Consider the following 15,110-nt stretch of genomic DNA (forward strand, 5'->3'; position numbering starts at 1 on the left):
ATGTGACTTGCTACAAAACACCATGATATGACCACTTGGCTGGGGAGTTCCCCAGCAAGGCATTTCATTGCAACAAGATGGTTGCTAAAGACTGGGGGAAAGCATTTCCCAGCCCATAGTTTCTCAACCTGTGGTACACGTACCCCTGGGAGTATGAGAGACACAGGCAGGGGGTACACGGGTACCCCAACACTCTGTCTCTCTTGTCCTCTTTTCCTCTCTCTCTTGCTCCTTCCTCCTCTTAAAACTACGGCAAAAAATTTGGTGCAGCTTAAAAAATTAAATTCCCCAGTAATAATTTGTTGTGCCACACTTTGGGTGGCACTGGGTTCAGCCCTCCTAGCTTTAGCCAACATCACCTCTAGCCCAGGTACATACTTGAGTTGTGCACTGGTGGTGTAAAGGTGGCAACCCTACCCGCACCAGATCAGACATCTGTCATATCACGGCCTTATATACACAGCCCTTCTTCCAACATATAGCACACATTAGTCTGTAAATATAAAATCCCCATGAAAATTGAGTGTTGGGGTACTTATTAAAATTTTCAGAAGTTAAGGGGTACTTGCTATGTAAAAGATTAAGAAATGCTGCCCCAGCCAGCAGCAAAAGCCTAGCAGCCCAGGGGTTGCAAACGGGACAGGGGGAGGAGAGAACTTGGAGAGGGGTAGAGGAAAGGCTTTTTGCTTCTTCAGGCTGGAAAACTGCGGCGCAGGGTGTTGGGAGCACCTGGGGACTGCCTTGGCAGATGGCCCTGACACCAGGTATGGGAGGGGACTGTTTGCTCCTCCAGACAGAAAAACTGGGGTGCTAGGGTTTGAGAACATGGAGCACAGAGAAGCAAACAGCCCCTCACCTACCCAGTGCCAGGAGCATCTGCCAAGGCAGCCCCCAGACACACCCAACCCCCTCCACCCATTTTCCTGCCCAGAAGTGGAAAAAGCCACTTCTTTTCCCCTGTCCCTTTTATGACCCCTTCCCCCCCTCCCCTGGGATACTAGGCTTTCGCTGCTGGCTCAGGAATGCTTTCAGAACAAAATGCAGCAGCCATCAGAACAAAAAGCACCCCCCGGGCATGAAAATTAGGGGTGATACATCTGGTGTGGGGGAAAGTGGGGAGGAGATGGCGCAGATTGAGGCCCACAAGGTGAGGGAGCAGGGCAGCGGCAGGCACTGCTCAGCCAGGGCGGGACATGGGACGGTGCCACAAGCAGCTCATCCAAGGAGTGTGTGCGGGGGCAGCTCCCGCCCTGCACGCACCCTGGGAGGGCATGGGGGGTGTGTGCCCCCAAATCTCTGTGTGGGGCAGGGCAGGGCAGGCTGCTGCTGTCGGCTGGGGCCAGGGCTGCACTGGGCTCTTCCTGGTTGGGGGGCTGGAGCGGGTTGCGCTCGGGGCAGGTGGCAGCACTGGGAGGGGGACGAACGACTGCAGCCACCCCAAAATTCGCCATAGCGTCCCCCTAGCCTCCTCCCAGCACCGCTTCCACGTACCCCGAGTGCAACCCAGCCCATCCCCACCCCCCAGAAGAGTCCAGTGCAGCCCCTGGCCCCAGCCTTCAGCAATAGCCCATCCCATCCCATGCACAGATCCAGAGGCACATGTTCCCCCATGCCCTCAGGTGCACCTCCCCCACCCTCCGGATGAGCCATTTGCAGCTCCACCCCACACCCTGCCCCACCCCAGCTGAGCAGCGCCTGCCCCAGCCCCAGCCCCACTCCCTCCCTCACTGCGGGGGCTTCCATCTAGACCCCCACTCCCTATTTACCAACCTGACACTGGTCTCCAAGCCGCTGGGCTGTGCTCCAGCTGTGCACATGCAGGGGGCTTTTACTGGCCACATTATCAGCCACATTGGGCAAAAAAAGCCGATTTCTAACACAGTCAACATTCCCTATATTGGTGCTGATCCAATATGGGACCAATGTATTGGTGCACCTCTAATGAAAATGGCGGCCCCCGCCACTACTGGCCCACAATATTAGCAAGCGGCACCCACAATTTAAACCAGGACAACTCCTTATTGCGTACAAATGAGGCAATAATTCCCACCTTCTTTATCTGCTTATTTCTTCTCTTTTCATTACACCATGTTATACACCGTCTTGCAAAGTACTCATATACTGATTCACATTATTATTCAAATTCTCCATATCCCAAAACAGCTTCACAGTAAGTGGACCACGCCACAAGTCCTGCTTTAAAACTGGTGACTTAAAATAGAGGTGCACCAATACATCGGTCCATATCATATTGGCACTGATAAAAGGAAAACTGACATTATTGGCAAGTGACTTTTTTTGGCCAACGTGACTGATAATGTCACTGAAAAAATGCCACATGCTTGCGTGCAACTGCAGCATGCACGCAGCCAGGAGTCCAGCCTGTAAGTGTGTGGGAGGCAGGAGCATAGGGGAGGGACAGAGACCCCCGCAGTGAAGGAGGGAGGGAGTGGGGTTGGGGCAGGGGTAGGTACTGTATAGCCGGGGCACATGATGGAGCAGCCCATATTTTGCCCTCCCCTGTGTTAGTACGATCTTTGGTTAGCAAGACTGAAACTATTCCGACTTGTCACCACTGAGCTATCTATTCATCTACACCTCCCTCAGCTTGAACAGAAAAATATGTGCTGCTAACCATGAGTATTAGACATAAGCACCACTCCCAGAAGCAAGTTCTGGGTGGAAATGAAATATCAATCTTTAGAAATAGCTCTGAAAGATTTGCAAGATCAGACCTAGCCAACTCTCTTCCAGGGATTTAGAGAAGCTTCCAGTCCAGTCATTTTATTGCAGTTACAACTTTCAGCAATCCCAGAACTACATATGCACTTTCAATGATTTCATTATGTGTGGCCACTATATACTAAAATTCCTTTCCAACACTAGCTGAGGAGGTGGAGGAATCTCTTCTGAAAATCACAGACCAGGACTGTCATATTTCCAAAAGAAAGTTCAAGAACTTTTTCCAAACTGAAGTGGCACCATCACTTTGGAGAGACATGTTCGCAAGCTAAGCAAAGTAGGTCTCAACCTTACTAGCTCCTCTTTCTCCAGACTTTGTAAGACGGCAACATATCTCCAGGTTTCTCTCTTTGGGCAAGCAAGCATCTGCAGAAAGCCTTGGGTTCTAGTTCCCAATGACCTGCAATAATTCTAGATATCTGGATATTTTTACCAGGACCTGGACCTCCACATGCAACACTAATGCAAGATGACAGATTGTATAAAGACAGATCCCTGGAGGATGTTCCACTTATACAGTTCTCAGAATTGTTTCATCAGCTAATCTGGTAGCATCACTACCAGCAGACACCCCATCCAGGAGTACTGCAGTTTCTCTGCTAGTAAAAATATGCCCATTGCTATTTGAGAACTAGGGGTGCACCGATAAAGATTTTTTGGGCTGATACCAATGGCAGATTATTGGCCAGCCATATCAGCAGATACCAATCCAATTGCCGATATGCACTGGAGAGCAGCTTCCAGCTGGTAAGTCAGTTGGGGGAAAGAAATGGTGGGGGTACAGATCGAGGCCCCCCCCACAGTGAGGGAGAAGTGAGGCTGGGATTGGGTGGGGCACCAGGCTTGTCCGGGGGGGGCATGGGGAGATGTGGCAGCTCCCGCCACTGCATGCACCACCAGAGGAAACATGGGGGGCATGTGACCCCTGGATCTGTGTGCTGGACAAAGGCAGGCTGCCCACTGCATGGTCGGGGTGATGCTGGGCTCTTCCGGCAGAGGTCTGGATAGGGGCTGCGCTCAGGGCAGGCAGGTACAAGGTGGCTATGGATAGTTTTGGGGTGGCCATAGCCCCCTCCCCCCAACGCTGCTGATGCCCGCCCTGCCTCTGCGTGCAGCCCCAACCTATCCCCCCAGCTGGGAAGAGGCGCAGTGGGCAGCCTGCCCTCATCCCACACACAGATCCAGGGGGCACATACCCCCCCATGTCTCCCCTGGGGTGCACACAGTAGCGGGAGCCGCTCCCCCTCCCCACTCCCTGCATCCCCTGGATGAGCTGCCCGCAGCTCCGTCCTGCACCACACCCTGCCCTGCCTGGGCAGTACCTGCCCCTGCCCCACTCTCCCTCACTGTGCCCCCCATTCCCCCCCTTCACCCCATAGACTTACCAGCCGGATGCTGCTCTCCAAGCTGCCAGGCTGCATTCCTGGCTACATGCATGCTCCGGTTATGCACATGGCATTTATCAGCAACATTATCGGCCACATCAGCCAAAAAAAGCTGTTTGCCAATAATGTCAATTTTCCTTTTATCAGTGCCAATACAATATGAACCTATGTATCAGCGCATCTCTATTGAGAACAAACATCTAGAACATCTTGACTGCATAACCCCTAAGCAAGGATGATCACAAGCATCAGCTTATGAGTTCAGATACACATACATGTAATGCAGAATAAGGTCTCCAAGGAAGCTCAAGCATCGCTTCAGTCTACTAAGAGCACAGATTGCAATATTTTACCTCCCACCTTCAGTTCCTCCAGAATTCACAACTATTCACACTGAGACTGGCAACATAATCAGCACAGACTACATCAAACAATAAGCTCAAACTAATAGCAAAAGCCTAACCAAAATATCTTCATTTGCAATCCTATGACTCTCCCTTAGCACCATCATGTTTGGAACCAGGCTCAACCATCCTAAATTGGAACTGGAAGAATGTAAGTAGAATTAACTAGTCTAATCAGATTGCAAACAGATAGTTCTTCCCACAGGTGGACTTGTCTGAAAACTGGTCCAACAGGAAGTAGGAAATACCACCACAGTACGCATCTACAAGCCTGCTGAATGGACACCCATTTGCTCTTCCAGGTCAGATTACCTTGGTTGTGACATTCTATGATTCCTTACAATATTCAGAGGGGCAGAAAGGTCAACCAGTATCAAGACACTGATAGAACATTCCCACTTTTATCCCTGCAGCCTCATGTGTCTCTGACTGAAGGAAATGTAAAGAAATCTAACTGCCATGCTACCAATCTCTTAGAACCTCCAACACCACACAAAAGCTAGAACTACACTACATAGATTTGCTGGAAGAAATGTGAGCTTGTTCACTCAGTGATTCTTAGAGGTAACAACTTCTTTCTGCTAGCAAAGGAAAACCCACTTTCTGACTGAAAGAAGACTCCTGGAACCAACTTCCCAGGGAAGTGGTGCTGGCTCCTACCCTGGGGGTCTTTAAGAAGTGGCTTGATGCCTACCTGACTGGGGTCAACTGAGCCCAGTTTTCCTCCTGTCTAGGCAGGGGGTTGGACTTGAAGATCTACAAGGTCCCTTCCAACCCTACTTTTATGATTCTATGATTCCTATTGTCACCTAGCAGCTGAGAAAAAATGCCTGTAGACATGCCCACACTGGGTGTGCATGTAGAGACAATATGCACCCTAAAAGCTTTATGCTGGCAGCTGCTCTCTGTCAGAACTTCTGCTGGTAGAAAGCTCATAATGTAGATAAAAGCCCTCAGATACTCAGCATCCGAGACGCACCAAATAGAAACCAAACCACCACATTTCACTAAGCAAAGCTACTCAACATCCATTCTTCCTCCTGTGCTTCATGAAACCTTCCATTAAGCAACTTAATAGATTGCAATGAAGGTACACATGGAGGAAACAAAGGGGTCAAGCTGGCAGGAATCTTGTAACACCTTTCTAAAAGTATTTAGGAGATCTGAGCGATGGTTATCTGAAAGGCAGAGGCTTGCCCTAAGAAGCAGTGTACCGCCTATCCCACTTAATAAGGCCTCAAAACCCTTACACCCAACATTTTAAGACTACAAACTTCTAATAGAGCTGCTTTTGCATCCACTTGAGGGTTCCACTGCACTTCCCCACTTTAATTCACTCCTTAGCACTGGTGGCAATGGCTGAGATGCATGCCAGCATATTAAATGCACCTGCTGCACGCAGCGCGTGGGGCCAGACAAGTATACATGTCATATGCTGCTGCCTGCGGGGCTGGTCTAGCATGTGCTACATGTGATGGTTACACCAAATTGGCTTCAGGCACTTGATGCAGTGCATGGGACTAATCTGCAGGCCTGATGCAGCTCACAGACCAAACCTGCACTACTTGAAGAAGGGATTCTACAAGTATGCTGGTAGCAAGAGGAGGATCAGGAACAATATGGGTCCCTTACTGAATGGCAGACGCAACCTTGTGACAGAGGAAGCAGAAAAGGCTGAAGTGCTTAATGCCCTTTTTGCCTGAGTCTTCACAGGCAAGGTCAGCTCCCAGACTACTACACCAGGCAGCACAGTTTGGGCAAGAGGCTAACTTACCTCAGTGGTAAAAGAACAAGTTAGGGACTACTTAGAAAAGTTGGACATGTACAAGTCCATGGGACCAGATGGATGAATCCAAGGGTGCTGAGGGAGTTGGATGCTGTGATTGCCAAGTCACTGGCCATCATCTTTGAAAAATCATAGCTATCAGGAGAGGTCCCTGATGATTGGAAAAGGACAAATATAGTGCCCATATATAAGAAAGGGAAGGAGGAGGAGTTAGGAAACTACAGACCAGTCAGCCTCACCTCAGTCCCTGGAAAAATCATGGAGCAGATCCATAAGGAATTCTTTTCTAAGCACTTGGAGGAGAAGGTGATTAGGAACAGTCAGCAGGGATTCATCAGGGGCAAGCCATGCCTGAGCAACCTGCTTGCCTTCTATGATGAGATGACTGACTCTGCGGATGCATGGAGACCAGTGGATGTGATGTGCCTTGATTTTAGCAAGCCTTTTGATACGGTTTCCCACCACATTCTCCCAGGCAAGCTAAGGGAGTATGGGCTGGATGAATGAACTGTAAGGTAGAGAGAAAATTGGCTGGAGTATCGGGCTCAGACAGACATCAAGTCATTGATTACTACTAGTTGGCAGGCGGTATCAAGTGGGGTGCCTCAGGGGTCGGTCTGGGGGCTGGTTTTGTTCAGTGTCTTCATCAACAACTGGAAGATGGCATAGAGTACACCCTCAGCAAGTTTGCAGGTGACACCAAGCTGGGGGGAGTAGTAAATATGCTGGAGGGTAGGAGTAGGATTCAGAGTGATCTAGACAAATTGGAGGCTTGGGACAAAAGGAATCTCATGAGGTTCAACAAGGACAAGTGCAAAGTCCCACACTTAAGACGGAACAATCCCATGCACCGGTACAGGCTGGGGGCTGACTGGCTGGGCAGCAGCTCTGCAGAAAAGGACCTGGGGGTTACAGTGGACAATAAGCTGAACATGAGACAGCAGTGTGCCCTTGTAGCCAAGAAGGCTAATGGCATACTGGGCTGCACTAGTAGGAGTGCTGCCACTAGGTCAATCACTAGGGGAAGTGATTATTCCCCTCTATTCAGCACTAGAGAGGCCACATCTGGAGTACTATGTTCAGTTTTGGGCCTCCCACTACAGAAAGGATATTGACAAATCAGGGAGAGTCCAGCAGAGGGCGACAAAAAGGATTCAGGGGCTGGGGCACATGACTTATGAGGAGAGGCTGAGGGAACTGGGCTTATTTAGTCTAGAGAAGAAGAGACTGAGAGGGGATTTAATAGCAGGCTTTAACTACCTGAAGCAGGGTTTGAAAGACAATGGGGCTAGACTGTTCTCAATGGTGGCAGATGACAGAACAAGGAGCAGTGGTTTCAAGTTGCAGCAAGGTAAGTTTAGATTAGGTATTAGGAAGAATTTTCTCACTAGGAGAGTAGTAAAACACTGGGACAGGTTACCCAGAGAGGTGGTAGAAGCTCCTTCCTTGGAGGCTTTCAAAACCCAGCCAAAACACAAAGCTTTGGCTGGGATGATCTAGTTGGGGATGGTCCTGCTTTGAGCCGGGGGCTGGACTAGATGACCTCCTGAGGCCCCTTCCACTCCTAACTTTCTATGATTCTATAGTCACCCAGCCTTCAGAACTGCATGAGTTTGACACCCATGTTCTAAAGCACTCTGCAAGGGGAGTACAAGATGGAACCCAAGATGGGCAAGTGACAAACCAGGAAGAAAAGGCAGGAGAGCCCTCTCACATGATGGGATAGAGGCTGATGCACGGCAAGAAAGAACAAGACCAAACTCCAAGTTTCTTTACTAGGGTCTATTTTGACACTATTTTAAAAATATAAGGAAGTGTCTACAACTAACAATTTTACCCCAAAATTTAAACATTTTGGAAGCTACAGTAATATGTTCGAGTCAAACAGCCTGTGCTGTGGCTCTTTCTGTTGGTACAGACTTGACACCACCGTGGTTCCAGAACTTATGCAGTGATTCTCAACCAGGATGCCCAGATATTTCAAATAAAAATCCATATTTGTAGTCTGAGTTCTCTGCAATAGAAATGTTCAGACTAGACATCAGGAGGCGCTACTTCACAGTCAGGTTGGCTAGGACCTGGAAGCAACTTCCAAGCGACGTGGTGCTGGCTCCTGCCCTGGGGGTCTTTAAGAGGAGGTTAGACGAACACCTTGCTGGGGTTGTTTGACCCCAGTACTTTTTCCTGCCACGGCAGGGGGTCGGACTTGATGATCTGCTGAGGTCCCTTCCGACCCTACCAACTATGAAACTATGAAAAACTGCTTGTTTATTTCTCTCTAGTCAAAAAGAGTGAAAATTAAGAGCTAGCATCATCCAAAGGGTGTCTTAAGTCTAAAAAAGTTTAAGACACTGAGCTCCCCACACAAGGAAAAGGAAAAGATAATATGGCTGTGCTGCTCCTAAGCTACCTAGTTTAGAGAAGCTGGCAATGTAAAGCAACAGTTTTCAAATTAAAAAAATCAATACAGTAAATTATCCTAAATTGATTTTTTTTTCCCCCTCCAGAAGAACCATAAAAATTGCACTGGACTTTTTTACACAGGGCTGAGCTACAATCAAGGCCTGAACATTCTGATCCTTGTGCTGGCAGCATTTTTTGTGCATGCAATAAAAGAATCGCATCAGAATTTTTTTTTCTGGGCATAAGAACATAAAGCAGTTTTTATTTTAGTATTTTTACTATATTTCATCCTTTCAGGCCTTTCCCAGGTTGTTTGATTCTCCAGGAAGATTGTTTTTAAGGGAATGAAAGTTCAAGGTCTTTAGCTGTGGGAAAAGCTGTTTTTTCCTAAAAGTCAACCTGAAAGCATGGAGTCAGCTTATAGGTAGGGTCAATTTATAATCAGAGCAATATGGCAATACCGACTTAAAAAGTGGAGCAAGTATCCAAATTCTTCTCTACCATGCAGCAATCTAATTCTTATGTGGCGGTGACAAGCTGTGCTGTGTTTTCTTTTGAAAGTATCACAGGGTATATGGTAATTAAGCAATCTTTTGAGGTATCTGTTATCCAAACTATTTTTACAATTTTTATGCAGGCAGCCAAAGTTAAGATACTTTGAACTAAAGCACTTCTGAGCATCATCCCATAGTACATCTTTGCTCCCACAGAACATTTCTGAACTGAACACGTAAGATTAGATGGGCAGATGCTAGAAGAGCAGGAAGATGTGACTTTTTTTTCCATGTGCCAATTAAACAAATCTGCTCCAACATACCTCATCTACCTCCTTTGCCAAACCAGATTAAAAACAAGATTACAGACAACTGTAAATTGCCATTAATACTCTCAATATATTGTCCTTTGCATCAGGAGAGATGAAAACAATCTGACTTACTAGCAAGCCCTTCAGCTATGACCATGCTGTTCAGGAGTGAAAAGCTGGGAGGCAGAGCGATACAGTGGGGAGGGGAAGAGGCCCAAGAATTAAGTTAAACTGAAAAAAAGAAACAACCGCCCCCACCCCAAACTCCTGATATTTAAACGGGATGATATAGCATGTCATCTCTGGAAACTAGAGTCGTTTTGTGCACCTTTTAAAAGAAATGGAAAGTCATTTTAGGTCCGAACTATTTCAAATTGAAAAGACTATCTGGGGTCAAGATGAAAGTGTTTCTAGGATCCTTATTTTCAAGTACTTCCAGTCAGTTCTGTGCTGGATCTTTCAGCAGCTGCATGTCTAGGTCAGAGACTGGTTACATTAGAATGTGTGCACTAGAACATTCAGAATTTGAGTCTAATATTTCCTAACTGGCCCCTCAGATCGTACAGGGATCCATCCCACACAGTTTCCACTAACTCAGGGTTTATTCCAACTTACAAAGACTCACACTTACCGTTCCTGCCAGAATATCATGAGGGCAGCAGTCCAGAAGATGGCTCTTGCAGACACGATCATCAGTAAACTTCACCCTTTGTCTGGTTTCATCTCCTGAAATTCAGGTGTGGTTTCAAATAAGAAAGCATTAGAATACTGATAAAAGCATGAAGGTGTTGGTATGATGATTTTGCCTTAATATGCGGATTAAAAAAAAAATACTTCACCTTCCTGTTCCCCAAGATTGTTTGAAAAAGCTGAGTTATGGATAAATTATTCTGGATTTTTTACAACTGGCAACTGAAACATTATTTTTGCATCTATACATCGAGTATATCACATGTTAAATGGAGTGCTGGCAAGCCAAATAGTGTCTATCACCTGTCATCCATGTAAAGAGACAGCACAGCCAGAAAAAAAAAAAGAGAGACAGACAGACAACTTGGCTGACAGCCATAATGTTTTGTGCCTTTTTTTTTCCCAATATACAAAGAGTATGTAGGGGACAGGAGATACTAAAACCCATGCTATCAGAGGGCCATGAATCACAAAACAGGGCTGTGCTTGGCAATCTTTACAGGCAACTGCTATTTACTAATCCAGTAACCTAATGCATCAGTCCAATTGGTTTGGGCAACCAAATTGTGTAGTGTGTTGTCCAAGGCCACGTGAAAAATGAAGCTTGTAGGTATTGGCCTGGAACATGAAACATGTACTTCCCACCCACCTCCCACCCACCAGAAGACATACTGTACTTGGGAGCCACTTAAACAAGACAATATCAGAAAAGCAGAAAAAGGAAAAAAAAAAAAGAAAAAAGAAACAAAGTTAGTCAATACACACTGCGAGCTCCAACACATACTATACCCATCTGCATTCTTCAAGACCTCAGCTGTAGAATTTTATGCCCACTGTTGAAAAGTTTTAAAGGAAAAGTTTTCTTGCCCACACCTGCAGTAAGGAAGTCAGGGGAATGATACATAAAAGTAAAGGCAAAGTGGCAATGGTATGTGACAATTTTAAAGCTAATCTGTGTATATGACACAGGTATGTGTAATACTAAAGTATGAATATAGTTTAGGATTTGCAAGCATCCAGGATTAATGTAGTGTCTATTGAAAATGTTTTCTTTCTTTCTTTTTTTCTTTCTTTCTTTCCTTTCTTTCTAAGCTACACTTTTAAAGTTACTCGTGAGGAAAAAGCAAACACTTTTTTTGTTATAACAGCTTTAAAAATTGGTTGTGACTCACGGCTCGATGAACATGAGGCTTTTCTGCAACTCCCTTGCAGATTGATGTAGGCAGGCAAAGATACACTGAACCTTTATAAATAAAATAGAGGGGCCACAATTGTTCAGTTTGTATGAAATAAAAATATGGGAAGCAATTCAAAAGCAACTCAATACACAAAGAAAGAAAAAGCACTTATTCACTTACGAAACAAAGTGCAAAATACCTGGATAGCCCTGCTAAGTGTCAGAGTGCGTTTAAATAGTCAATAACTCAGTAGAAGAGAAGATACAAACCATAGCAAGAATACAGTTTTGCACAAGATGCGACATTCCTTTTCTTGGGCAATATCTAGGAATACCAGTTTCTAAACACAAACCTACCTATGTACACTTCTGTGTGAAAGGTGTTGATTAAATGCAGAGCTTTTGCTGTGGGCCCCCCGTTGGAAAGCCTCTCCAAATAGATCAACATGAAGTCAGGAAAGTTGAGACTTTCAGCTCTCCTTGCAAGTGCAACAGTAGAGCGATGGGACACTCAGGACTATATTTTCTGTGAGGGAAGCCTGAGTTTTTCTGCACTGCAGAACTAGATACCAAGGGTATTTTCTGTTGAGGTTTCCAGGTAGCCTCAGAAAAAGGCTACAAAGACTAAAACGTAGGCTTACTCTACTTACAGCAACTGCAGTCCCAGAACATTGTTTCTGGACTATTTTATGGGCTTTACTATAAATATACTTTTGTTGGGCGGCAGCACCTAGACAGAGGAGGAAACTCTGAGAGGGCCCAATCTTTCAAACCTAGGCTCCTTAGTGAGTCAGCCAAATACCAATTGTGGACACTCAAAGTTGACACAGACACATGCAGAACAGATGCTCATGCTCAAATGCTAAACCCAACCACTTGGAGGTGAGCTGTGGATAATCTGATAAGGAGCCCATGTTTGAGAACGAGGCCTGGATGCTCAATGTGTCCTCACCGGTCCTGTGCGAGGACAGGAATGGAATAACAGCACATTTTAAGTCTGACTTAATGCACGCAAATGCTTCCAGCTGCTGGCGGTTCTAGACAGATCATGACAGGCTCTAAACATCTCAGCAGAGGGTCCGCACAGGGAGCATCAAGGGTGTCACCAGCAAGAAAACCTGACACTGACACCGGGCCTCTGCTGCGAGAGAGGGCAGCAAGAGATCGGATTGTGTGTGTCCCTGTTTGGGGCAGAGGATCAAAGCCAGGGCCCAGAACACTAGCTGCAGGGAAGAGAGCAAAGGGGCTAAGGCAAGACCTGGGAGTCAGAGGTCCTGCCAGGATAATGGGGTCAGAGGAAAGGGGTCAAGAACCAGGCCCAGGGTGAGCCGACGTCCCACGGGCTGAGGGAGAAGAGGGAGGGTGCAAAGACCAGGCTCAGGAGGAACCAGCGCTCTGACGGGGAGGCAGCTATCCTACAGCGGCCCCTGCCCGGCCCGCCAGGAGCAGAAGGATCGCGACTCGGGCACAGGGCCCTACTGGCGCCCCAAGGGGCTTGAGGCGGCCGGGATCGGGCCCAGCGCCAGCGCCAGCGCCGCGGACGGAGGGGACGGAGGGGGGGCAGGCCCGGCGGGAGGATGCGCAGAGCCGAGGCAGGGATCGGGCCCGCGCGGGGAGTGGGCAAGGCCCAGGGCCGGGGCGGCCCCGTCCCCGTCCCCGGCCGCGCCCGCCCGGACCAGGCCTGCGCGACTGCCAGGCCGCGGCGCTTCCTGCAGGCCTCGCCGCGCTACTCACCGTCCCGGGCCGTGCCCATGAGCTGGTCCAGCAGCGCCCGCATCTGGGCCTGGGCCGACATGATGATGATGATGACGACGAAGAAGGCGGCGGCGGCCTCTCGCTGCGGGACCCCCGCGGGGCAGGCGGGCGGCGGCTCCGGCTCCGGCTCTCCGGCCTCTGCTGGCGCCGCGGGGGACGCTGGGAGGAAGCGGCCCCGCCCTGCAGCGCGCGGAGGCCTGGGACATGGAGTCTAGCCGAGCCCGGCCTCGGCTCCGCCTGCCCCGGTCTCTAATGATCGTACTGGTAGGATCGTTTCAACCCTGGCGATGTAGGTAGCCTAGCCAAAGGAAATGATCTGGTGAGCAACGTGAATATTAAAGGTAGCCTGGACGACAGCAACCTTGAGCTCGTGAGGTTCCCTGTCTGCCATAAGGCAGACAAATCAACCAGCGGAATTGAAGTCCTGGACTTCAAAAACACAAACTGCAAGAGGCTTAGGGCATTAGTAGGGGAGGCGATGGGGGACCAGGGACCACAGGCAAATGGAGTGCATGAAGAGTGGTTGTTCTTCAAGGACACAATCCTCGAAGCACAAAAAAAGACCATTCCCCTGCAGAGGAAAGGTAGAAAGGCTGGCAAGCCCTCTTGGCTTAATAGGGATATCATGGTCCTCTTGAAAAAGAAAAGAGGCATACACACAATGGAAGCTAGAGAGAGTCCTCAAGGAGGACTATACAACAGCAGTCCGCACATGTAGGGAGAAGATTAGGAAATCTAAGGCAGCGACTGATTTTAAGTTAGTGATGAGAATCAAGGACAATAAGAAGTCCTTCTGTAGGTATGTAAGCAGTAGGAAAACAAATGAAAGTGTGGGACCCCTGCTTAACACCTCAGGACAGCTGGTAACAGGCACTCAGGAAAAAAAATGAACTCCTGAATGCCCACACTGCTCTGGTATTTCACTGGACCAAGGGGAAAAACATGCTAGATAAGCTTCACAGGGGGCGTGGTGGGAATGACCGCCTTCCTACTGTTGATGCTGAACTTGTGCATGACCAACTAGAAAAGCTAGACATTTATAAGTCAGGAGGACAGGACAGATTCCACCTGAGAGTACTGAAGGAGCTGGCTAAGGTCATTGCGGGACCCCTGGCAAAACTTTTCCAAAACTTGTGGTGCTCAGGGGAGATCCCTGAGGATTGGAAGACAGCCCATTTCACAAGTTTTGCCTGTCAGCAGCTAGAGGTGCAGGGCCCCAGAACCCAGAAGTCTCTGCACCTATCTCCTTGACAACTGGCAGGCTTCGTGGCCTCAGCAGGGGCTAGCAGGCCTGCAGCTTTCACCCTGCTGCACCTTAACACACACACTGTCACCCATGTCACGAGTTTTGCTTGTCCTCAGCACGAGGTGTAGTTTCCCCCAAACCCCTGCACTGATCTCCTTGAAACTTGGCAGGCTTTGTGGCCTCAGAAGGGGCTAGCATGTCTGAAGTTTTGACCCTGCTGTGCCTTAACACATACACGTGACATGAGTTTTGCTTTCAGGATATAAGGGGTGCAGTTTCTCCAAACCCCCTCTACCTATCTCCTTGAAACTTGGCAGGCTTTGGTGCCTCATCAAGGGCTACCATCCTGGCAGCTTTGACTCCACTGTGGCTTAATACGTACATGTGACATGAGTTTTGCTCTCAAGACTTTGGGGTGCAGATTCTCTGAACCCCCTGTACCTATCTTCTTGAAACTTGGCATGGTTCATACCCTCAGAAGGGGATAGCATTTCTGCAAGGTTCATCCAAATCAGGCCAGAAATGACAAAGTTATAAGCTGTTTCAACCTTCCCCATTGCAGCCTATGGGCGAAATGGCAAAACAGCCTCGAAATGGCAAAACATTTCTACTTGCCTCGTTTTGTTTCGAGGCTGTTTCGACCATGTCGGTTCCATTTCAATTCTGCTGTTTTGACCTCGAAACAGGTTGAAACAGCATCGAAACAAAACTGGTGGC

General features: G+C 48.1%; 1 protein-coding gene across 2 annotated transcripts in view; it reads right to left on the reverse strand.

Annotated features, from left to right (window-relative positions):
* LUC7L (LUC7 like) overlaps nucleotides 1-13,308 on the reverse strand; it is a 45,165-nt gene extending 31,857 nt beyond the window's left edge. Inside the window, exons 1-3 of one of the 2 annotated variants that reach the window (XM_019489976.2) lie at nucleotides 13,127-13,308; nucleotides 11,388-11,458; nucleotides 10,157-10,251 (exon numbers count right to left, since the gene is read on the reverse strand). Coding sequence is in view for 1 of the 2 variants with exons in the window: in XM_014602185.3 (XP_014457671.1) it covers nucleotides 10,157-10,251; nucleotides 13,127-13,187 (156 nt within the window). In the remaining variant the exon portion in view is untranslated. The remainder of the gene's footprint in view (nucleotides 1-10,156; nucleotides 10,252-11,387; nucleotides 11,459-13,126) is intronic. The other variant, XM_014602185.3, reaches the window with a different exon arrangement.
* Nucleotides 13,309-15,110: the final 1,802 nt, after the last annotated feature.

The sequence above is a fragment of the Alligator mississippiensis genome, chromosome 13 (genome assembly GCF_030867095.1).
Source record: "Alligator mississippiensis isolate rAllMis1 chromosome 13, rAllMis1, whole genome shotgun sequence".
Lineage (NCBI taxonomy): Eukaryota > Metazoa > Chordata > Crocodylia > Alligatoridae > Alligator > Alligator mississippiensis.